This window comes from Populus nigra, chromosome 1 (assembly GCF_951802175.1).
Source record: "Populus nigra chromosome 1, ddPopNigr1.1, whole genome shotgun sequence".
In the NCBI taxonomy this organism is placed as follows: domain Eukaryota; kingdom Viridiplantae; phylum Streptophyta; class Magnoliopsida; order Malpighiales; family Salicaceae; genus Populus; species Populus nigra.
The window spans coordinates 18,641,039-18,665,712 of NC_084852.1; the positions used below are offsets into that span (position 1 = coordinate 18,641,039).

At 37.4% G+C, this 24,674-nt stretch overlaps 1 protein-coding gene across 1 annotated transcript; it reads left to right on the forward strand.

Moving 5' to 3' along the window:
• The first annotated feature begins 19,156 nt into the window (after positions 1–19,156).
• Positions 19,157–22,468, forward strand: LOC133700212 ((-)-alpha-terpineol synthase-like). The gene is made up of 7 exons (XM_062123754.1): positions 19,157–19,436; positions 19,738–20,005; positions 20,102–20,480; positions 21,072–21,290; positions 21,399–21,537; positions 21,640–21,888; positions 21,970–22,468. The coding sequence occupies exons 1-7, from the start codon at positions 19,212–19,214 to the stop codon at positions 22,129–22,131; spliced, it is 1,641 nt and encodes a 546-aa protein (XP_061979738.1). The 5' UTR covers positions 19,157–19,211; the 3' UTR covers positions 22,132–22,468.
• The last annotated feature ends 2,206 nt before the right edge of the window (positions 22,469–24,674 follow it).

Genomic DNA, 24,674 nt, shown 5'->3' on the forward strand with positions numbered 1-24,674 from the left:
ATTGGAGCAGCTTCTAAGAGCTAAGAATGGGGAGGGAACATCAGCACAACAGCTTGAAGGAGCACCAGCAGTTCACATTCCTCAAACATCTCAAAACCAGGGGGCAAACTCGGCCAATGGGCAACAGTTTGTGCCTATTACTCCTATTCTACCAACTCATGCTCCAGTCACTGTTGACTTAACAGCGGAAGGAACCCCAGATAATAGGTCTCCCAGTCTGATGGACCAGAACAAGTTGTTTGCTTTGGAAGAAAGATTAAGGGCAGTTGAGGGTAATGATTGGTTTGACCCTATGCGAGCAGCTGAAGTGTGTCTGGTACCAAATATCGTGGTACCAAAAGATTTCAGGATACCAGAGTTCATTAAGTACACTGGTTTGGAATGTCCAAACACTCACCTTCGTTCCTACTGCAATAAAATGGCAGAAGTGATCCGCGATGATAAGCTGCTAATCTATTTCTTTCAGGATAGCCTCTCAGGGTCCGCATTGAGTTGGTACATGAGGTTAGATAGTGTCAAGATCAGAAGCTGGAGAGACTTGGTGGAGGCTTTCCTCAAACAGTACAAGTTCAACATGGAAATCGCTCCTGATCGAACAAGTCTAATGGCAATGGAGGAAAGGAGCCAGGAGTCGGTAAGGGCTTATGCGCAAAGATGGAGGGATGAGATGAGGCTATGCATGTCCAACCCCCTTTGATAGAAACAGAAATGGTGAGCTTGTTTGCCAATACCTTCAAGGCACCTTATTATGAGCACCTAATGGGTAGCTCCTCTCAACATTTCTATGATGCGGTACGCATAGCTGAGAGGATAGAACAAGGGATTAAAGCTGGGCGAATAGCAATGCCAGTAGAAAAGAAGGGTTTTATTGGAAGAAAGAGGGAAGGTGATATTAACCACTTGGAAGGCGGGTATAGGGGCAAGAAAGTAGATTCCCACAATCCACAAGTACCTACCTCTCAATTCTCACACATGAACTTTAACCAACCTTTTTCCCCTAATCGAACAAATAACCAGTCAAACCACCAAAATCACTACCAAAGACCCTATATAAGATACCCTTCAGAACAACTACCACCACTACCCATGCCTTTAAAGGACATGTACGCCAAACTATTGAGCATTGGGCACATCGCTCCTATCCCTACACTACCATTACAACCACCAATCCCAATTTGGTACAAGCCCGACTTGACTTGTGAGTACCATGCGGGTAATCCCGGGCATGGGATTGAAACCTGTTACGCTTTCAAGAAAAGATTGTTGGAGCTTATTAAGATAGGATGGGTATCCTTTGAAGACAAGCCCAACATTAATTCAAACCCATTGCCTAAACATGCCTCAAGCAGTAGTGGAATAGGCATGATAGAAGTTGGAAATCAATGCAAGGTGTTGAAGGTGTCTATGGGTAAGATGTACGACATGTTAATACGATCAGGATTTCTAGAGGCGAATGTGGGAAGCCATCCGGCAGGAGGTGATTATTGTGAGTTCCATGGAAGAGATGGACACCATATTGAAGATTGCATCGAGTTTCGTGAAAAGATTGCAAAAATGTTAAAAATGGGGCAATTGAGAATTGAACCCATAGAGAGCAGGGGTGAGGTGAGCATGATGGAAGGTCAGGATGAGATGACAGGAGTATGCAGGATCCAACAAACGGCTAATGGACCCCCAAGGCTAATCTTGGTCAAACCATCCTACACCAAAGGGAATCACAATGCCATGCCTTATAATTATGGTTGTACCTCCAACGTTCGAGCTCCTCTTCCTTTGTTCCAGACTGAGATAAGTGGGTTGACTAGGAGTGGTCGTTGCTTTACGCCCGAGGAGTTAAGGAAGGCGAAAGGCAAAGAAGTGGTAGATCTGGACAAAGCACTAGAAGTTAATAAGCCGGTAACGGAAGAGGAGTCGAATGAATTCTTGAAGTTGATCAAGCATAGTGAGTATTGCATAGTAGATCAACTAAAGAAGACTCCAGCTAGGATCTCCCTGATGTCCTTGATACTCAGCTCGGAGCCGCATCGAAACGCCTTGCAGAAGGTATTGAATGAGGCATATGTACCCCAAGACATTGAACATAAAACCATGGAGCATCTAGTGGGGAGGATCCATGCAACTAATTACTTATACTTCACGGCTGATGAACTTGATGCTGAAGGTACCGGACATAACAAGCCCTTATATATTACAGTTAGGTGCAAGGACTGCCTCATAGGAAAAGTACTCATTGATAATGGCTCGGCCCTTAACGTGTTGCCAAAGCACATTCTGGAAGAAATGCCGATCGATGAATCCCATATAAAGCCGAGTACTATGATGGCCAGAGCGTATGATGGCTCACCAGGCCAATAATTGGGACTTTAGAAGTGGAGTTGTATGTGGGACCATAAATGTTCCTGGTAACACTTCAGGTTATGGATATCCACCCTTTCTATAGTATGTTGTTAGGAAGACCTTGGATTCATGCAGCAGGGGCAGTAGCTTCGTCATTGCACCAATGCCTGAAGTATATCATGAACGGGATGTTGGTAACTGTCAAGGCCGAGGAGACAGTATCCATGATAAAGAATGTGGCTGTGCCTTTTATCGAAGCAGGTGATTGCAAGGATAACAATATCCATGCCTTTGAGATTGTGAACACTGACTGGGTGCCGGAGAACACAGTGTTAAGAAGGCCAAGGATCTCAGAAGCAGCAAGGATGGCAAGTCTATGCTTTTTGGACCACGGGATCCCATTTCAGTATAACCTCATTATCGGGATACCAGGAGGGGTTAGTCCGACAATGATGAAAAATGCTGCTCAAAGATTTGGGTTAGGATATCAACCTAGCCAAAAGGATTATCGGTGGGCTGCTGGTCGAAGAAGGGCAAGAAGGATGGCTAGAATTAAAGGAAGAGAGCCTGAAGAAGAAAAGCTAGAAATCCCTCCCCTTGGCGTGTCATTCCCAAAAGCTGCATACATAATGCAACATGATAAAGAAGCCGAAAGCCTTGGTCAAGAACTGTCAAACATGGGCATAAATACCTTAGGGGAAAACAAGATAGAAGAAGATGACACGAAGACGGTAGCAAGAAAGGGAGATGAAGCACTCCCACAACTAACGGTCTACACCATAGAAGACATCTCCGCCAAGACCTTTGTGCGCAAGTTGGCTCCGGACGAGAAGTTTCAGAACTGGGTGATCCAAGAAGCTCCAGTAGTTTTTAAAATGTAAACCCACTTTGGTTGTCTTAACATGCTTTTGTCATTGCTTTGTTTGGTTTTTTTTTTCTAGTCGACAATCAAGGCTCAATTGTCAGCTAGATTTCGTGTTTGTCATGGAGCTTACCTTTTCTTCAAATAAATTATGAGATCATGCACTTTTCACAAATTGCCTTCTTTTTTTATGCATTTACACCAAACACTTCCCGCTTTCAGGAATCCTGAAAGCGGATCTCCTACAACATCACATACATTTAGCATCAAGAATAAATGGCCAAACTTGAACGAACATGTGATAGCTATGGAAGAAGAAGAGTTGGATGAAAGCAATATCAGTGAATTCACTAGGCTAGTAGAACAACAGGAACAGACTTGGAAACCTGTTACAGAGGAACTCGAAACCATCAATGTAGGCAGTGATCAGGTCAAGAAGGAGTTGAAAATAGGTACCCTAATTACTTCTGAACAAAGGATAAAAATGATCGCCCTATTACAAGAATATTCAGATGTCTTTGCTTGGTCCTATGAAGATAAGCCTGGTTTGGATACAAATATTGTAGTACACAAGATACCGTTGGAGGAAGGTTATAAGCCAGTCAAACAGAAGCTGAGGAGGGCCCACCCGGATGTCTGGATGAAGGTCAAGACAGAACTCGAGAAGCAATGGGATGCTGGCTTTCTAGAAGTAGTGAGGTATCCACAATGGGTATCTAACATTGTTGTGGTGCCTAAGAAAGAGGGGAAGATTAGAGTGTGCGTGGATTTTCGGAATTTGAATAAGGCTAGCCCCAAGGATGATTTTCCGCTACCACACATAGATGTTCTAGTGGACAACGCTGCCTGGAGTTCCACGTATTCCTTTATGGATGGTTTTTCAGGATACAACCAGATAAAAATGGCTCCAGAGGATAAGGCGAAAACAACTTTTGTCACACCTTGGGGTACATTCTGCTACAAGGTCATGCCATTTGGATTGAAGAATGCAGGAGCAACCTATCAAAGAGCAATGGTGACTTTGTTCCACGACATGATGCACAAGGAAATTGAGGTGTATGTAGACGACATGATTGCCAAGTCTAAAAGGGGAGAGGATCATGTTGAAATTTTAAGGAAATTGTTTGAGAGGTTGAGAAAATATGAACTAAGGCTTAATCCTGCAAAATGTTCATTTGAAGTCAAATCGGGCAAGCTGTTAGGATTTGTGGTAAGTGATAGAGGTATAGAGGTGGATCCAGATAAAGTAAGGGCCATTCAAGCCATGTCATCCCCCAAGATGGAGAAAGAAGTAAGGATTCTTGGGAAGGTTAAACTACATTGCTCGGTTTATAGCTCAGCTAACAACAACATGTGAACCTATATTCCGACTACTAAGGAAAAAGAATCCCGGAACCTGGAATGAGAAGTGTGAGGAGGCATTCAATAAAATCAAGCATTATTTACAAAACCCACCCTTACTGGTTCCTCCGATATCAGGAAAGCCTTTAGTATTATATCTTACAGTAACTAAAGCAGCCATGGGATGTGTATTAGGACAGCATGATGAAACCGGAAGGAAGGAAAGAGCCATTTATTACTTAAGCAAGAAATTCACTGAATGTGAGTCTAGATACACAGAGATAGAAAGGCTTTGTTGTGCATTGGTGTGGGCAGCAAAGAGGTTGCGACATTATATGTTATACTATACCACTTGGTTAATTTCAAAAGTGGATCCTCTGAGGTATATTTGTAACAAGCCCTTTCTCTCAAGTCGAATTGCAAGGTGGCAAGTTTTATTGGCAGAATATGACATAGTATATATGACCCGGAAAGCCGTGAAAGGAAGTGCAATCGCGGACCATCTGGTCGATAATGCTGTTGAAGACTACGAACCTTTGGATTTTGACTTCCCTGATGAAGATATATTGTCAATAGAGAAAGAAGAAGAGAAGACAGATTGGTGGACGATGTTTTTTGACGGTGCAGTGAATGTATATGGTAATGGGGCCGGTGCGGTAATAATCTCTCCTGATAAGAAACAGTATCCAGTTTCGGTTAAACTGCATTTCGAGTGCACCAACAATACAGCCGAGTATGAAGCTTGTATCCTCGGTTTGGAAGCGGCATTAGAGTTGAAGATAAAGAAGATAGATGTATACGGAGATTCAATGTTGATTATTTGTCAGGTTAAAGGGGAATGGCAAACCAAGGAGGAAAAGTTGAGGCCGTACCAGGAATACCTATCCAGGTTAGCAAAGGAATTTGAAGAAATTAGATTCACCCATCTGGGAAGGGAGGGGAACCATTTTGCGGATGCTTTGGCCACGCTAGCTGCTATGACTACCATTGATCTCAAGTGCAAGGTACAACCGGTACATATCGACATCAGAAATGACCCAGCTCACTGTTGCTTAGTTGAAGGAGAGATGGACGGACAACCTTGGTATTATGATATCAAGAACCTTGTGCAAAATCATGAATATCCGGTGGGAGCTTCTAAAACGGATAAGAAAACCTTGAGAAGGTTGGCTATAGACTTCTATTTAGATGGAGAGATTTTGTACAAAAGATCATTTGATGGAACCCTGCTAAGGTGTTTAATGAGGCAGATGCTAGAAAGGCATTACGGGAGGTCCATGAGGGGATTTGCTCAACCCATGCTAGCGGGCATATGATAGCGAGGAAAATCCAAAGGGCTGGCTATTTTTGGATGACACTAGAGAAAGACTGTATCGACTATGTCAGGAAATGTCATAAATGTCAAGTTTACAGTGACAGGGTCAATATGCCGCCAGCTCCTCTATTTAATCTGATATCTCCTTGGCCGTTTGCAATGTGGGGAATCGACGTGATCGGTCCTGTTAACCCAAAAGCTAGCAATGGTCATAGATTCATCCTCGTAGCTATTGACTACTTCACAAAGTGGGTGGAAGCCAGTTCATATGCCCACATAACACAGAACGTAGTGAAGAGGTTTATAGAGAAGGACTTGATTTGTCGATATGGTCCTCCGGAAAAGATAGTGACAGATAATGCACAGAATTTCAATGGCAAAATGATAGCAGAGTTGTGTGCCAAATGGAAAATCAAGCATTCAAATTCTTCACCATACCGACCAAAAATGAATGGAGCAGTAGAAGCCGCCAACAAGAACATCAAGAAGATTATTCAGAAAATGGTAGTCACATATAGAGATTGGCATGAGATGTTGTCATTCGCCCTTCATGCATACCGCACTACAGTCAGGACTTCGACGGGGACTACCCCATATTCTCTGGTGTACGGTATGGAGGCAGTGATGCCTTTGGAAGTAGAGATCCCGTCGTTAAGAGTGTTGATAGATTCAGAATTAGAGGAGGCCGAGTGGGCCAAAGTGAGATATGAGCAACTGAACTTGATCAGCGAAAAGAGGATAGCTGCAATATGTCATCACCAACTTTACCAGAAACGAATGGCCAAGGCATATGATAAAAAGGTTAGACCGCGGTTGTTTCAAGAAGGGGATCTAGTATTGAAGAAAATATTGTCGTTACCTGGAGACGATCAAAGCAAATGGGCACCGAATTACGAGGTTCCTTACGTAGTAAAGAAGGCATTCTCAGGAGGAGCGCTGAAGTTGGCTAGAATGGATGGAGAAGACCTAGCTCGACCTGTGAATTCTGACTCTGTAAAAAGATATTATGCTTGATGTAGGCTCCTAAATCAATAAAGCAAAGTTTGGCCATTGACTTCTTTCTCTTTTGCATGGATCTCACAACAATCATTTTTGCATTAATCCCAACAGTGCATGTCTTGTTGTTATCACACCTAAAAAGTTTAGCATCGGCTGAACGAATTTCTTCTCCATACAAAAGCCTAGGCTAGAATCACACCCCTACACTGGGGGCAATAAGAGATGTTTTCATGAAAATTTTTCCGTGTTTAAAATGTACGGAAGCCTATAGATTTGAAAACCAAGCTAAAGCATTTGACAAAAGCATGACAAAGAGGCAATAACAAGTCATACATTTTGGGAAAAGGACTACTTGAAGAAAGTCAGAGACAACACGAGAGATGAATCCAGCATACGACTTCAAAAGCAAGCTCATGTTAAGAGGGAGTCTCATGAACTAGGAGAAGAGGATGGGGCCTATGTTTCAAAATCAGGTACGAATGCATGCATGGCATCTAATCATAAATCATTGCATATATGCTTTCTGAATCATTGCAGGAGGAGTTCTTAATACATTCCAGCAAGATTGGAGACGAAGAAAGAATCATAGTGGGCGATAGCAAAGAATCACGGTTGTGAACCGTAGTGGATTCTGGAACAACGAGAAGAACAAGAAATAGAGAGAAAATGAAAAGTTTTGAACCCTGCCATCAGGAAGAACGACATCGATATCAGCTTTGGTAATAAGGGATCGCCAGACGGGATTCCAAGTTGTTTGAGATCGCCAGAAGGGATCTCGTATTTCGATATTTGTCAAAGGTGGTCGCCAGAAGGGACCTCGTATGTCAGCTTTGAATAAAAGGAATCGCCAGATGGGATTCCAAGATTGAAGGAGATCGCCAGAAGGGATCTCGTGTTTTGCTATTTGGAGGTCGCCAGATGGGACCTCGTTTTTCATTTGAATAAAAGGAATCGCCAGATGGGATTCCAAGTTAAAGTAGATCGCCAGAAGGGATCTCGTGTTTCGCTATTTGGAGGTCGCCAGATGGGACCTCGTTTTTTCATAAAAAGGAATCGCCAGATGGGATTCCAAGTTAAAGGAGATCGCCAGAAGGGATCTCGTGTTTCGCTATTTGAGGTCGCCAGATGGGACCTCGTATTACATGTTGGTTAAAAGGAATCGCCAGATGGGATTCCAAGTTGAATAAAGGAGATCGCCAGAAGGGATCTCGCATTTCACTATTTGGAGGTCGCCAGATGGGACCCCATTTTCGTTTGAATAAAAAAGGAATCGCCAGATGGGATTCCAAGTCGAAGGAGATCGCCAGAAGGGATCTCGTGTTTCATTATTTAGAGGTCGCCAGATGGGACCTCGTAAAAAGAAAAAAAAAAAGGGGAATCGCCAGATGGGATTCCAAGTTGATTAAGAGAGATCGCCAGAAGGGATCTCGTATTTCGATATTCATCACAGGAGGTCGCCAGATGGGACCTCATATTTCATGTTGGTTACAAGGAATCGCCAGATGGGATTCCAAGTTGATTAAAGGAGATCGCCAGAAGGGATCTCGTGTTTCGTTACTTGAGGTCGCCAGATGGGACCTCATATTACATGTTGAATAAAAGGAATCACCAGATGGGATTCCAAGTTAAAGGAGATCGCCAGAAGGGATCTTGTGCTTCACTATTTGGAGGTCGCCAGATGTGACCTCGTATTTTCATGTTGGTAAAAAAAGAGAAGATAAATAAAGGAATCGCCAGATGGGATTCCAAGTTGAGATTGCTATAAAAGACAAGCATCGGATCAATCAAGCTTCAACCAGATCAGTTCCGGGAGTTCTGTTTTGGGATTTATCTTTATAAAACTTACTGCGCAAAATCTCTGCTCCGTAAGCATTATAAAGAGGGGGCATCTGTTGTAACCCATTTTTGGGTCCCCCACAAAATATATATATATAAAAATATATATAGCCAAAGGAGGTTAAGAAAAAATAACAGGAGGCAGAAGCGCTCAGAAAATTGTCGGAAAATTGTTCAATGAGGTTAAAAATACAAAGGTTGGATTTTTGACAATATATTATTGAAGGAGGAGAGCCCTGTTGAGAAGAAAAATTTGGATTGGAGGAGAAAAGCCCAAATTTGGATGTTTTTGGATTTAATTGGATTTTTAAATGATTTTATAAGGGATTTGATTGCAAGAAAAATTGATTTTTAAGTCAATTTGGGCTTTAATTGGAAGAAATTTAAGTTCTGGAGCCAAAATATATTTTTTAGGAATTTATTAAGTCAAATCAGGGGCTTAATTGCATAAATATTGAAGTTTAAGGGCCAATTAGGGACTTAATTGAAGAAATCCGAAACCAGGGACCAAATTGGAGAAGGCGCGCAAGTAGGGGGCTGGAATTAATTGATTCAGGGGTCTAATTGAAGAAATTGGAAGTTTATTGATCAATTAAGGGCTCAATTGCATAAATCAGAGGCCAAGGACTAAAGTGAAAAACGCGGCCAACTATGGGGGCGAAGACCGAAATTCGGCAGGGATGCAATTGAAGGGACAAAAGATGATTGAGGGCTGATTTGGACTTTGGCGCGTTCTGGCGCCACATTTAAATGAAACGGCGCGTTTTCTCCAAAACGACGCCGTTTCATATATTAAAAAAAAAAAGGAAAGAGCAGAACGGTGTCGTTTTGAACGACACTGTTCATCTTTCTTCTTCCCCCCGAACAGGCAGCGGGGAAGAAGGAAAAAATGTTGCTTTTTTTTGAATTTTTGGCCGGCCCCTCTCTCTCTCGCCTGGAGCCCACCGACCGAACACAATGGCCGACCACCCACCGCGCACCATCCACCGAACCTGGGCAGTCGCGCCCATGGCCGACCAGCCGGCTGCCCCCCCCATGTGAGCTGTAAAAAGCCATGCCCTTGGCTCTATAAATGGGATCCAAGGACGCTGGGGAAGGGGGAACCGAGAGGGAAGAGACCCGAAAGAAGGGAGAAAGGAGAAGAACAGAGAGGAAGAAAAAACAGAAAAAACAGAAAAAAAAAAACAGAGGAGAGAAACCAACGAGTAAGAAAAAAAGGAGAGAAAACGGGAGGAAAAGGAAACGGAACAACCTCACTCTCTGCCACTGGAAACAGCCGCAGCACCGCCGTCCGTAAGCCACCGGCCTCCGCCACAGCCTCGCCAAGACGCCGCCACCAGCCTCCGCGCCAGGTAACCCTCCTTCTCCCTCATCCTTGCGTTTTATTTTTTTCCTTCTCTGCATGCAGAACGAATAGCGTTCTGCATGCAGGGGTGGGGGGAAAATAATTCCCCCCGCCCGTTTTGGTCTGGGCCAGGTGGATCCTGGCCTAGTCTTGTCTTATGGGCCGGGCCTGGCCCAGAATAAAATAATAGTTTTGGGCCGAGATCGGCCCAAACCATTTTGGGCCGACATCGGCCCAGCAACAATTGGGGCTGGGACCGGCCCAGCCCAGTTAGTTGGGCCGGCCCAGCCCGATTTAATATTATATATTATATATATTTTTGTTTTATTTATATATATATATATAAATTTAAGAAAATTCTGTAAAAATTATTTAAAAAATATGTATTTTTTTTTAGTAATTTTATTATTGTATTTTGATCAATTTTGGTTTGTATTTTTATGTTATAGAAATACAAATTCGGTTTTAAAATACCCGGTTTTCGTCAAAACATCAAAGATTTTCAAAATAAAAATGTCTTTTGCTTTCAAAAATTTCCTAAATATTTTTAAAAATATTGTTGATTTTTCTGCATTTTTTTATCAAAGTAGATTAATATTTGGTTATATTTTTATACCGTAAGAATACCAACCCAGTATTAAAATACCCGATTTGCGTCAAAACATCAAAAAAAAAATATACATAATTAAAAAATGTTTTTGTTTTAAAATACGGCCTAGTCTCTCCAATATATATATATAAATATTACAACATCATATTTTTCATACAACAAAGAAAATTTCAAAACGATATATGTATTAGCATGCATTTTGGCTTTAATAACCAGTTTATTCAAGCCATGAGAACTAGGCCAATATTTCAAAAATTCTAAAAAAAATATTTTTGTTTTATTTTCAGATTTGGGATTATGAATTTATATATAAAAATGTTTTTTTTCCTGATATTAAAATATGTTTTTTTGTCATAGACATTAGAACGGTTAAGTTTTACCCGATAAGATAAGGACCTCCTTATTGAGGAGGACTTTTCTTGAACCATAGAAGGGCCAACAACTAGAAAACACAACGAGACCTTGAATTTTATCAGACAAATAAACAGAGCAGCTTACCTTAGATAGGGCGTATTTGGGGTGCTAATACCTTCCCTTTACGCAACCAGTCCCCGTGCCCGATCTCTGAGACCAGTTAGGGTTCCTAGTGACCAAAATACTAGGTGGCGACTCCCACACCATTTTTTATTGCTAAGAGACAAAGAACTCCTTGTCTCCCCATATTTACCTGATAGATATATCCCCCCATACACAATTGAGGGTGGACGATCGTCGCGACGTCGCGCACCCCGCGACACTGAACATCCTCGACACTACCCCTGAGTTTCATTTTTAAATGGATAACCAATCAACTCTTGATCGGTCCTTTCTGAAGAAAGGGGTGTATATGTAATAAACTTGTTGACATTGCTTTACGAAAACAAAGACATCGTTTATGTTGCGAAGTCTAGCTTATGAGTTGATTTCGACCAGACCATATTGAAGATCTACTCTAATTCCTCTGTCAGTGGTGTCATACCAATAATATTTGAATAAAAACACTATATTTTGTTAGCTAAGATATTGCAGTTTGACGACCTCTTCTAATTTACCATAATAGTCAACTTTAACTCATTACAAGTCGAACCCTTAACACAAACACTGTTGTTGTATGTCTTTCTATCATGCCCGTATTCTTCAGTATGAAACACATATCCATTGAAACAATACCCGTTATAACGCTTAACTTTACTTTCAGTGCCCAAGCTTAGTGAAGTCAATGAAATAGCATCACTCCTTTCCATTTGATAAATCTTGTATATCATAGACAACAATGAACAGTAAACTAGAATTTTGTAATGATATACAATAACTTTGCAACAGATAATGAGTACTTATATGTGTTCTAAACCATATGACAAATTGTTCATCTTGTAATTGAAAGATTTGGGATTCGGTCAGCTGTGAGTTATTGGACAATAAATAATGTCAATGTTACCTACAAGGTTGTTCCGAATTACATGAGTTTATGATATTACAATATATAAATAATACCTTCTTAACAAAGTTTAAGTAGTATATATACTTACTGAATAAAAGGTTTCAGCTCATCACAGTTAAATAGAACATAATTGTGTGCTTGTTAGTACGAAATAAATGTTGAGATCTCCTCAACAATATAGGTCTCACATATCGAAACCTCAACATGTGCCTTGTTCTTAACCTTTTTGCTTAAGATTGAACAAGTACCTACATGAACTTAATCAAATATTTTCAATTAAGAAAACAAAGAAAATACTTTTATATATGAATTACATTGCAACTATAATATCTAATAGTTTGAATGGATACATCCATCTATAATGGACCGGTAAATGTATTGGGAGATGCTCCATTGAGTAAAAAAATGATGGAGGGAATAACATCTTAAGTTTGCATATTGTCTCAATAATATTCATTTCAAGCCTTTCAATGTGGTCAACATTCAATTTGTTGGAACATATATCTCTAAAGAAATGACTGATCTCCGTGAGTGCATCCCATATCCCCTTTGGCAACAAATCACAAAAAGCGAATGGAATGAGTGTTTGCATAAACACGTGGTAGTCAAGACTCTTCATTCCATACAATCTACATTCCTCTATATCAATCAACCTTGATATGTTCGAGGCATGTCCATTAGGAAAACGAGGCCTCTTAAGCTATTTGTAGACTAGTAGTTGTGTATTTTTCTCTAATATAAAGCTTGCTCTTGGTTTTGCGACTCGTAACCCATAAAAAACCAACTCCATATTTTTATAGTTACAGGACAAAGCTATATCCAATCTAGCCTTGATGTTGTCCTTTGTCTTCCCCTTCACATCCATGACGATGTTGAAAATGTTCTCAAACACGTTCTTTTCCATGTGCATGACGTCAAGGTTATGGCGGAGGAGATTGGTCTTCCAATAAGGAAGCTCCTAAAAAATACTTTGCTTTACCCAATTGTGGGTTCACCTAAAACCAGAAAACTTTTGCTTACCTGATTGGAAATCAAACACAATGTCACTCTACTATGATACAACATCATGCAATTCTTCATTAGAAAGACGCGGGGGTTCAACATCCTTTTCAACTCTGCCAACAAAGAAATCCTTTCTGTTCTTTCTGTACCTGTGATTTGTTGGCAAGAAACGACGGTGACATTAAAAAAGAAGAAACTTTACCTCTGTTTGTTACGTGAATGCCTTGTTGTTTTCCATGCAATATGGACATGCTAGTTTTCCATACGTGCTCCAACCATAAACCATTCAATAAGCTGGAAAATCATTGATAGTCCACATCAAAGTCACCCTCATAATAAAATTCCATTTCTTCGATATATCACAAGTCAAAGTTCTGGAGGACCATAACTACATCAACTTATCAATCAATGGTCAAAGAAAAACATCTATATTCTGGCCTGGACTGCTCGGATCAGGTATGATAGTAGATAAAAACATGAACTCCAGCCTCATACACATCCCTGGTGGCATGTTATAAACCGTGAGTATGACCAGCCAACATGAATAAGAAGCAACAAATGACCCGAATGGGTTGAATCTGTTTATATACAACCCAAGATGCGTATTCATTGATTTAGCTAAAAAATAAGGATGCACACTATTAAAGTGTTTCCATGCTTCGCTGTTAAAAGGATGCACCATCACTCCATCAACCAAATCATGTGATTAGTGCTATGTCATGTGCTCAATAGTCATTGGTGACATGAATAACCTCTGCAATCTAGGTGTGATTGGAAAGTATCTAAGTTTTTTTATATGCCACGAGAGTTTTTCCCCTGCCAGTTCTGGGTTTGTAACGGGAATGCCCACATATCATGCACTCGGTCAGCTCAGCATTTTCAAGGTAGTATAACATGCAGAAGTTAGGGCACATATCAATTTTCTGGCATCCTAAACAGAGTGGTTTCATTATAGACTTTGCAATATAGAAGTTCTCCTTCAACCTGTTCCTTTCAGGTAAAATCCTTCCGTCCATTCGATAATTTTATCATAATCGGCCTTACTCAACCCGTGATCTGACTTAATGGTGAACATCTGTGATACGACCGATAATTTACTATGGTTCGTGCAGCCATCCCATAATGGTTCGTCAGAATCTTTCTACAGATAAAAAAACCTTGTTGCATCTGCATTAGGTTCTTCTTTTACGATTGGACATTGACTGACATTACCTTAATTCATTCTCATTACATCTATCACCATATTCCTGTAAGGATTATTGTTGTCATTTACAACTCCATGTACGTTGCTAGCACTAGAAGTTGACCCAACCATCCTTTCTTCCATGCTCTCATTACGAACAAATAGTTATCCGTATGCGTACCAACACAAGTAATCCTCCATGAACCCTTTGTATAGACGATGGATTGTTACAACATCTAGATGAAGAAACTTTTTATTTTTACTCTTTCTGCATAGACACCTAATACCACATCCACTAATATTTCTCGTAATAGATGTTGTGAAATTAATAAAACCCTAAATCCTATTACAATAATCCATCCTCTGTAATCCTTGGGGTGAATCTCGATATATCCATGAACGATCATTCATGACTTCTATCGAACCTCTATAAAATTATGATGACAACATGTATTAATTAACTATGTTAGGTAAATAAATTTGTAAAAATATTGGTTTACCTCTAGATTATCCAAGAAACTAATTAAAACTTCTCATAAATATTCATTATCAATTATCAATGTCCATACAAATTTATACATATAAATTTACGGAAATTACAACTCCGCAATAACATTGATAAAAATTAAAACAGACTCGTTAAACAAGCTATTAATTATTTTACCACAACATATGTAATTCGGTAATTCAACAAAGTTTCAATAATTTACAAACAAATACAATTTTACAAAAACTAAAACAAATTATTTCTAGACTACAAGTTTGTTTGATAAATAACAATAAAACATGTACATGCACTAACAAAATACATATACTAAAAAAAAAACAATAAAATTGACATTTAAATGTTAAAATTAAAAAAGATAGATTTACTTACAAAAAATGATAATACGACTTGTGTTGAGAAGAGGGAGATTTTCTTTTAGGAGGTGGTTGTTTGCAGTTTGGGAGGGGAAAATTGGGATAGGGAATAAGAAGGAGAAATAGGAGAGGAGAGAGTTGGCAAAGTGGTTATATATTAACTCTTACTAATGGAAACACCGACAGACTCATTCTGTTGGAGATTCCATTAGTAAGTCTAACGGTGAATTGGTCATGTACTGTACGGAGATCTCGGTTTGAATCCATCGGTAAGTCCATCGGTAAAATCACCCGCAAAAACTTCTACAACATCGAACCACTTTTTTTCTTTCAAAATCTATATATTCCATTTGTAATTCAGTCAGTATATACCAACGGAAGGAGGCCGTCGGTGTATACCGACTGAATTACAGATGGAATAGTGGCTGTTGGTAATTATCACCGCAATTTACCAACATAATTATTTCGTTGGTAATTATGTTGGTTTTAGGTGAATTTCTAGTAGTGATTATCCAAGGAAAGTTCTAACTGAGTATGGATAAATTTGTTATTATTTTACACAAGAATTGTGTTAATGTGTGATGGAAAATCTCCTTTCATTATATTATATATGTTAGAAAATTCTAATATATATTTATTGATCAATATATTCTATACGCAATTCATTTGCTTAAGAGACCCATGAATAGAAGGCTAAAAAACAGGATGATGACTTATTATGCATAAGCTTGATAGAGTACTAGGCTTAGGCGACATGAGTCTAGTTTTATTTCCAAACTTACCACCTTTGGGCTCGGTTACATGCTAAGCCAAAATATTTGTGGGCTTGGCAAAATGTAAGACCCAACTTCATTGGATTTGGTTACGCGTTGAGCCCAAGCACTTACGGGGTTGACAAGATATCAGACCTAACTCCATTGAGCTTGGTTACGTTTTGAGCCCTAGCACATATAGGCCTAGCAAGATGTTAGACCTAAATCCCTTGGGCTCGATTACACGCTGAGCCCAAATATATGTGGGTCTGGAAAGATGCTAGACCCAAATCCCTTAGGCTTAACTACATGTTGAGCTTAAACATATATGGTCTGATAAAATACCAAATCCAACATCTTTGGTCTTAGCTGCGTGCAGAGCCCAAGCGCATTGGATTTGAAAAGATATCGGACCTAAAATTTTTAGGTTTAGAATCATTCTAGATCCAAACATATAGTCGATAGTCATTATAGGCTTCATATTAGGTCACAAGGCTATCCCTAGGACTTTTATAAGAGATTAGGATAATCTTTTTTATTTATTTACTCACACATATAATTCTTGATTTATTTGATTACATGTATGATCTTTATTTTTCGACTTCTTGCATGTGACTAAGTGTCGATTTTCAAGCTCAAGTTTTTTTTTTTAAAAAAAACTTTTATTAACACCAAAATAACTCATTAAATAGTTTCAGGTAAAGGAAAAAACAAAGCAAAAGATATTCCAACGGAAGAAGAGATTAAGTTAATTCAAATATTCTTAGGAAAGTTCTAGTTGAGCTGTATGAATAAATTTGTAATTATTCTACTTAAGAATTGTGTTAATGTGATGGAAAATCTCCTTTCATTATATTATATATGTTAGAAAATTCTAATATATATTGATGGATCAACATATTTTATATGCAACTCATTTGCTTAAGAGATCCATGAATACAAGGGCCAAAGACAGGATGACGACCTAACATGCATAAGCTTGACAGAATACTAGGCTCTGGCTACATGAGTCTAGTTTTATTTCTAGACATACCACCTTTTGGCTCGGCTACACGCTGAACCAAAATGCATGTGGGATTGGTTATGCGCTGAGCCTAAGCACTTGTAGGGTTGACAAGATGTCAGACCTAACTCAATTGAGCTTGGTTATGTTTCAAGCTTAAGCGCATGTGGGTCTGGCAAGACGCTAGACCCAAATCCCTTGGGCTCGGCTATACGCTAAGCCCAAACACATGTGAGCCTAGCAAGATGCCAGACCCAAATCTCTTTGGCTCGGCTACACGCGGAGCCTAAACACATGTGGGTCTAACAAGATGCAAGATTCAATTCCCTTGGGCTTGGCTACATTTTAAGCCTAAGCGCATTTGAGTTTGGAAAAATTTTCAGACCTAAATTTTTTGGGTTTAAAATCATTCTAAACCCAAACATATAGTCGATGGTTGTTGTTGGCCTCATGTTGGGTCATAAGGCTATCCATAGGACCCTTATACGAGCTTAGGATAATCGTTTTTATTTATTTACTCACATATATAGTTCTTGATTTATTTAATTACATGTATACTTAAATTTGTTGATTTTTACTTAATTTTTTTTATAGAAAACAAAAATATTTGACCAGCGATAAAACACGGGTCACATAACTAGTCCGATATACTAGTAGTTGAATTACACCAATGAAAGGTCCAATCCTTCATTAATGATGAGGGACATGTATCAATACGTTTAAAAATAAGTCTTAATGTATCAAATGAGTTTTCTGATGAAAACAAGTGTGATTTTTAATTAGATAATTAAATAAAACTAAAATTTTATGAAAATAAATCTGAATGTACAATCTAATAAGATTTGGGTGTTATAAACATAGATGTTAAACCAAACCCGGAAAATCCAGGACCCAAAGTGTGTTGACAAGACATAACCCAATGAAATTTGATTAATTCAGTAGTCACGTTTTTATAAGAATTTCTTAAAAAGAAATGAAAGGATGATATTTGAATAAAAATATATAGTTGGATTATGGGACATGCAGGTTGATCAGGTGATTCATGATCTTTTATGAATCAATCCTTTGATCAAGTCTTACGACTATGATTATAAAGCCGAAATCATGCCTATTTCGTTCACAAATTCATGGTTTCCCTGCTTTGATATGGGTGAAAGCCGAAATCATGCCTATTTCATTAACAAAAATCTCTTATAGCTAAGAATCATGAATGTATTCCATATGAGTGATCATATATTGAAAGAGATTTTAATCCTAGTCATGTGTTAAAATGGCCAGACAAGCAGGAGTGAGGTTTTAATTCAACGCAAAAATATTTGGAGTAATTTATGGTGCTCAATAAATAATTAGTGATATTTTAATATTTTGTAGGGTCTATTTTAAAAAAATAAAAAGATGTAATTATGATAAAAAAAATTTAATGAAGATATTTTTATTATTTTTAGTGGGTTATATTCATTCTGTTTTTTTAAATAATATTAAAAAATAAGTAATAAGATATTACAAGTTATTCTATAATTACCATAAATGTTTTTTAAAAATTGAGTAACAACTTTAAAGATTGCAAAGAAAAGATAAAAATCATACATTTAAAGTTGTTGAGAAAACAAATCAAGTAATATATTTTATATTATAATCCAATTAATACAAATATTAATTATGAAGAAAATCAAGTGCCACGTCAAAAGAAAAAATAAAAAAATTTAAATAATCAAATATTGTAATTTAATTTCATAATTGTTTAATTGTATTTTAATATATACCTTTTACCTGATTGATTATAATTATACTTTCTATCAATAAAGTTTCCTCTTTTCTGTCAAAGTTTGTGGGCCCCTGAATCTCATGTTAATTCATAATAATCTCACATGATATAAATGTGAAAGATTTTGTCTTACAAATTAATCTTGATGAAATAGACCCGACTTTGTCGGTCTAGGAATTCAATAATTCAGCAAGTTGTGTTCTTTAATTCACATTTATTTTAGGAGAAAGACTTTGATTGGGAAAATTAATCAGTGAGGTTTATTATCAGGTCAAACTACAAATTAGTCCTCAAACTATGATAGTGATTTCAGTACAATCTTCAAACTAACAAGTCCTTATGTTTTATTAACACCAAAATAACTTGTTAGAACTATGTTTGGATATCATATCTGAACAAAAGTAGTTTCAAGTAGAGGAAAAAACATATAGATCTAGAAGATACCAGATAAATCTTCTCTCTCTCTCTCTCTATATATATATATATATATATATATATATATATAGGCCTCTAGTTTAGATCTGCATTCTCCACTCGTAAAATCTAATTTGCGTTCCTGGAAAGAAGAAAACCTTCTGAAATGGCTCTTTACCAACTTGCTCTATTCCCTATCAGTACTGTCACCAAACTGACATTTTCAAGTCGCACCTCACTAGGATTATCAAGAAATCGCTGTTTCCCTAGCCAAGTTCGGTGCATGGTAGCGTCCGAAACATGTGTTCAAAGCATTGCCAGGCGCTCTGGAAATTATCCCACTCCCTTCTGGGATCATAAGTTTCTTCAGTCACTGACAAGTGAATATGTGGTAAATATATTTACATATGTGCTCGATTACCTTTATTATTATAATTTTCTTTTCATGAGTGCTGTAGTCATTATGGATCTGATCGTATTCTAGGCCATGACTGGATACAATAATGACTTAATAAAAGAGATATTTAGTTGTGATTGATAAACTGGTTTCAGCATTAAAAAAAAAAAGAAATTGTGAAATCATTTTGTTCTTGCCAGACTTGACCAGCCATTATGCTTAGATATCTCAGGAGCGCAGTTATATATTTCCAACCATGGAAAGCTAACAAAACCCTTTATAAATATTTATGCAGGGAGAGCCATACACAGGACAAGCTAACAAGCTGAAGGAAACTGTGAGGGACATGCTTGAGAAACCATTGGATGCTGTATATCAACTGGAGCTAATTGACAACCTCCAAAGACTTGGAGTGGCTTATCACTTTGAGCTTGAGATAAAGAGCATTCTGGAAAGCAGGTGGACTGATTATAAAAAAGACAACAGAGAGATGAAAGAGGACTTGTTTGCCACTTCTGTTGAATTTAGACTGCTAAGGCAGCATGGATATAATGTGCCTCAAGGTTGTCTTTATACATATATACTCATAGTTATATGCATGTGTATATCAATTAAACTTAGCTTAAACGACCTTCATCAAGCAATTCTTTTATTTGCAGATGTTTTCAATAGCTTCAAGGATGAGCAAGGAAACTTCAAGAATTGTCTTCGCGATGATGTCAAAGGGATGCTAAATCTATATGAAGCCTCTTATTATCTAGTAAATGGTGAGAGTATCTTAGAAGAAGCGAGAGATTTTTCTGAAAAACATCTCAAGGAATATAGCAAGGAACAGAATGAAGATCATTATCTTTCACTGTTGGTGAATCATTCATTGGAACTTCCACTGCATTGGAGGATGCAAAGGATGGAAGCAAGATGGTTCATAGATGCATATGGAAGAAAAAGGGACTTGAACCCCATCCTTCTAGAGTTTTCTGGATTGGATTTCAACATGGTTCAAGCAAAATACCAGGAAGACATAAGACATGCATCAAGGTATAAAATTAGTAATTGCGAAAAGTGGGGTAAACCTCACCAATAGCTCATTTGATTATTTTTTTATGAATTGGAAAAAGTGTCATGATTGACACCTCTTCTACTACATTCCGCTAAATTTAAATATCACATGAAAGTCGTATATTTTCTTTGAAAAGTATTAGCAGGTCACCAAAAACTCATAAAACCATATATCAAGGATTTAATAATATTAAAATAACATAAATCTTGTTTTTATCGTAATATTTACTTAATTTAAACTTTTTGATGTTCTTTATCTCAATTTCTTATATGGTAGTTTGTTATTTCTAAGGAACATATACAACCTACATGTTATTACATTATAGAACAGAAAGAGTGTTAATCAAAGCACTCTGTAGCTTGGAAGTTGAAATAATAATAAAAAAAAAAAACAAAATGATTCAGAAGGTGTTTTTTACTATAACATATAGTGAATTCATAAAGTCCGAATACCAAGAAGATATATGACAAGCATCAAAGTATACAATTAGGAGAAGCATGCATTTCATAAAGTATAATGATGAAATGTTCTTAAGGAAAAAAATGCTCTATACTCTCCATTAATGTTAGGTGGTGGACTAGTATGGATCTAGGAAACAAGTTGTTCTACACCAGGGACAGATTGATGGAGAACACTTTGTGGGCGGTAGGAGAGGTATTTGAGCCTCAGTTTGGATATTATCGAAAAATGGCGACCAGGGTTAATGCTCTGATAACAACATTAGATGATGCTTACGATGTGTATGGCACCCTCGAAGAACTTGAGGTCTTCACAGATGTTATTGAGAGGTTGGTACTATCATTAGACCTGTTTTGTATGCTACTTTTTTCGATTGCTAGTTTCTTGGAAAATTAAACCTGAAATATTAAGCATTAAACTATGCAATTTTCCTTCAGCTGGGATATCAATGCATTGGACCAACTGCCATACTACATGAAGATATCTTTCTTTGCTCTCTTCCAGTCCATCAATGAAATCGGTTACAATATTCTTAAAGAACAAGGAATAAATGTTGTTCCTTCCCTGAAGAAATTGGTATTGATTTTAATTTCTCTATAAATGATCTTCCCCTGCTTTTGTAAGTTTGAAAAACTTTCTTTCCATAGTTTTTGACATATACGATTCCAAATGAACTAGTGGGGAGATTTATGTCGAGCATTTCTTAAAGAGGCAAAGTGGTACTACGCTGGATACACACCAACTCTACAAGAATACCTTGATAATGCTTGGTTGTCAATATCCGGACAAGTCATACTAGGGCATGCTTTCTTCTTGGTTACAAATCAATTGACAGAGGAGGCTGTAAGATGTTGCATGGAATATCCTGACTTAATTCGTCACTCGTCAACGATTCTACGACTCGCAGATGATCTAGGAACATCTTCGGTATATAATTTTTTTTTCCTCAAATTTATTCTCTTACTTTTCTCTTAAAAGTGTTTTGATTTTTCTACATTTTGGAATCAGGATGAGATTGCTAGAGGTGATAATCCAAAATCAATTCAGTGTTACATGCATGAAACTGGAGCGACTGAACAAGAAGCTCGTGAGCATGTACGATATTTGATACACGAGACGTGGAAAAAGCTAAATGTAGAGATATTGAAGCCATATCCCTTTTCTAAATAAATCATGGGAATTCCAATGGATCTTGCAAGGACTGCTCAGAGTTTCTATGAAGCTGGAGATGCGTATGGAATTCAAGATCAGGAGACTCATGGTCGCCTGGCGTCATTGTTTGTTAAGCCCATTCCTCTCCAAGATATATAGTTACCAGAAGTCATTCAAACGGTACCGTGAATCGTGTCTGCTGCCATTTTCCCAGGCTCTCGGCTTAGCTTGTTTCAGCTTGTTACTGCAAAATGCTTCTTTTCTCTTGAAGTGGTTTCCTTTTCTACTTGGGTTTTTTTCATGTTGTCTTTGGCTTATCAATAAATAAATATATGAAACGCAGTGCTTCAAGTCATGTGTGTTAGAATTCAATGCCAAGCTATTATTAAAAGTTAGTTGATAAGTTTTCTTCGTGGTTAGAAAGGATAAATCTTTTAACTTGTTTGTTTTTTCCTTCGTGTTTCAATTTTTTTTTGAAAAACATTGATTGTTTAAATTTTTTTCTTCACTTCAAATTATTTTTTTTTAATATTTCTAAATCGTTTTGATATGCTGATATAAAAATTATTTTTAAAAAATAATAAAATATTATTTTGATGTATTTTCGAGTGAAAAATATTTTGAAAAGCAACCAACCACTAAAAACAGTGGCTATTGGCATCTGAATTTAGCAACGGATAATTCCGTTGCTAAATTTAGTAACAGATTTGCATTGGATTACACATATATTATTTTTTTAATATTAGCAACAGGCTTTAGCAACGGAAAATTCGTTGCTAAAGTTAACGTAAAGTTTCTTACAGATTATCTGTTGCTAATTGAAAAAATAATTATTTAAATCTTAATATAAAACCAAAATTATATAGAGCATTGATTACTTTTGATATGATAAAATTTCAACCGTTTAATTTTGGACCAAGAAAACCAACTGCTGAAAATTAATTAACTTCCAGTCTCCTTCGTCCCTAATAACATCCATAACTGTAGAAAATTACCCTCTCTTCATCGATTTGATTTTTCTTTATCCCAAACTTTTCATCTTCTTCTCATTTTCACCCTAATTTTTTTTTCATCTTCTTCTCAGTCATCATAACAGTTTCAATCTTTCTCTGTAAACTACCAAAAACACAGACCTATGGCAACATCGCACTAGACCCATCATTATCACCATCGAACATCCTGATTTATCCCTTCTCTTTGTAAACGGGTTGGGTTTTGCACTCTTTTCTTCAATAATTCAGGTAATTAGTTTAGGATTTATGTTTTTCTTTGTTGCAATTTAACTTCCACTAAAAAGTTTTAACCTAACTTTTCTAATCTCAGATGTTATTATGTTGTGTAGATTCATCTCGCTCACCTGTAACTCAAGAATACATGTAACAATTTTTTTTTTCGATACTTTGAATAATAGTTTTAGGCTATTAATTCGATAATATAAAGGGTTTATCAAATGTTTTTACCATGATCTATAACCTAATTATGCATGTTTAATTGGAAATTTATCAAAACCTCCAATTTAATTTTTCAGGTTACGGTTCATAAATTGAATGATTTTAAGCAACTGGACCAATGCTAGTAATTCATGTGTCTGGAAGAGAGCGATTGATGGAAATTATGCATCGGTTCAATTTCTTCACTTTCACTAAGGTGTTTCATGATGTTATAACTTGCTATCCTTTTGCTTCAACTTTTTAACTTGTGATGCTCTACTTCTATAATTTTTAAGTGTTACAACAACGTATGGATGATGTTCAAATCTAGAGAGTCTAGCAACTGGTTAACCTGTGATGCTCTACTTCTGTAGCAGTCCAAGTGTTTCTTTTTTTCTTGCTGTGATTTGATTGAGCATGCTTGCAGAGTTTTAGTGCTGCCTTTTAGTCACAGCCAATCCAAGTTACTAGGATGTGGTGGTTGCTGATTCATGTAGTTATTTTTTCAAAATATGCAATTATTAGTTTTAGTTGCAAGACTTATACACACTCATTTTCCTTGATAAAATTCAAATTTTGCGATCCTATTCATATTTCTAATATCATCTCATTTTCTGGAATAATCCACCTTTTATTTTGTTTTTTGTTATGCAGGAGAAACCTCAACTATTTCAGTTTGTTCCAAATGAGAAGCAGGTACCATTTGGTCAGCCCACATAGTATTTACAAAGTTGTATTTATTGTGATAGATTCATAATTCTGTTTTTATTTGATTTCTGCTCTCACAGGTCAAGGCAGCACACCGACTTCTCAAGACTATTCCACATAGCGATGGGAGCAGGAGGGTTGATGGAGTTCCTATTTTCAGCAAACAAAATTTAGATATTGCAATAGCTACCAAAGACCGGATTAAGTGGTGTGTATTGATTCTCTTGTATATATAAAAAATTAAATTGGGGGTTTTGATAATGCATATTTAAATTTATTTTCCTTGTAGATCCTAGTTTTGGAGGTTCATGTGAACATGATGCTGGTTATATTCAATTAACTTTTCTAGGCATAGGACTGTCTTTTTTCTTTCCTTATTCAATGCCAGTTTGTATAAAAAAATTAATTGAATGATTTTCTTTC

Excerpts from the sequence above, each read along its gene's own strand:
- LOC133700212 (XM_062123754.1), top strand. The coding sequence starts at position 19,212 with ATGGCTCTTTACCAACTTGCTCTATTCCCTATCAGTACTGTCACCAAA. Across the intron at positions 19,437-19,737 it reads CACTGACAAGTGAATATGTG|GGAGAGCCATACACAGGACA; the intron begins GTAAATATATTT and ends ATATTTATGCAG. Across the intron at positions 20,481-21,071 it reads GACATAAGACATGCATCAAG|GTGGTGGACTAGTATGGATC; the intron begins GTATAAAATTAG and ends CATTAATGTTAG.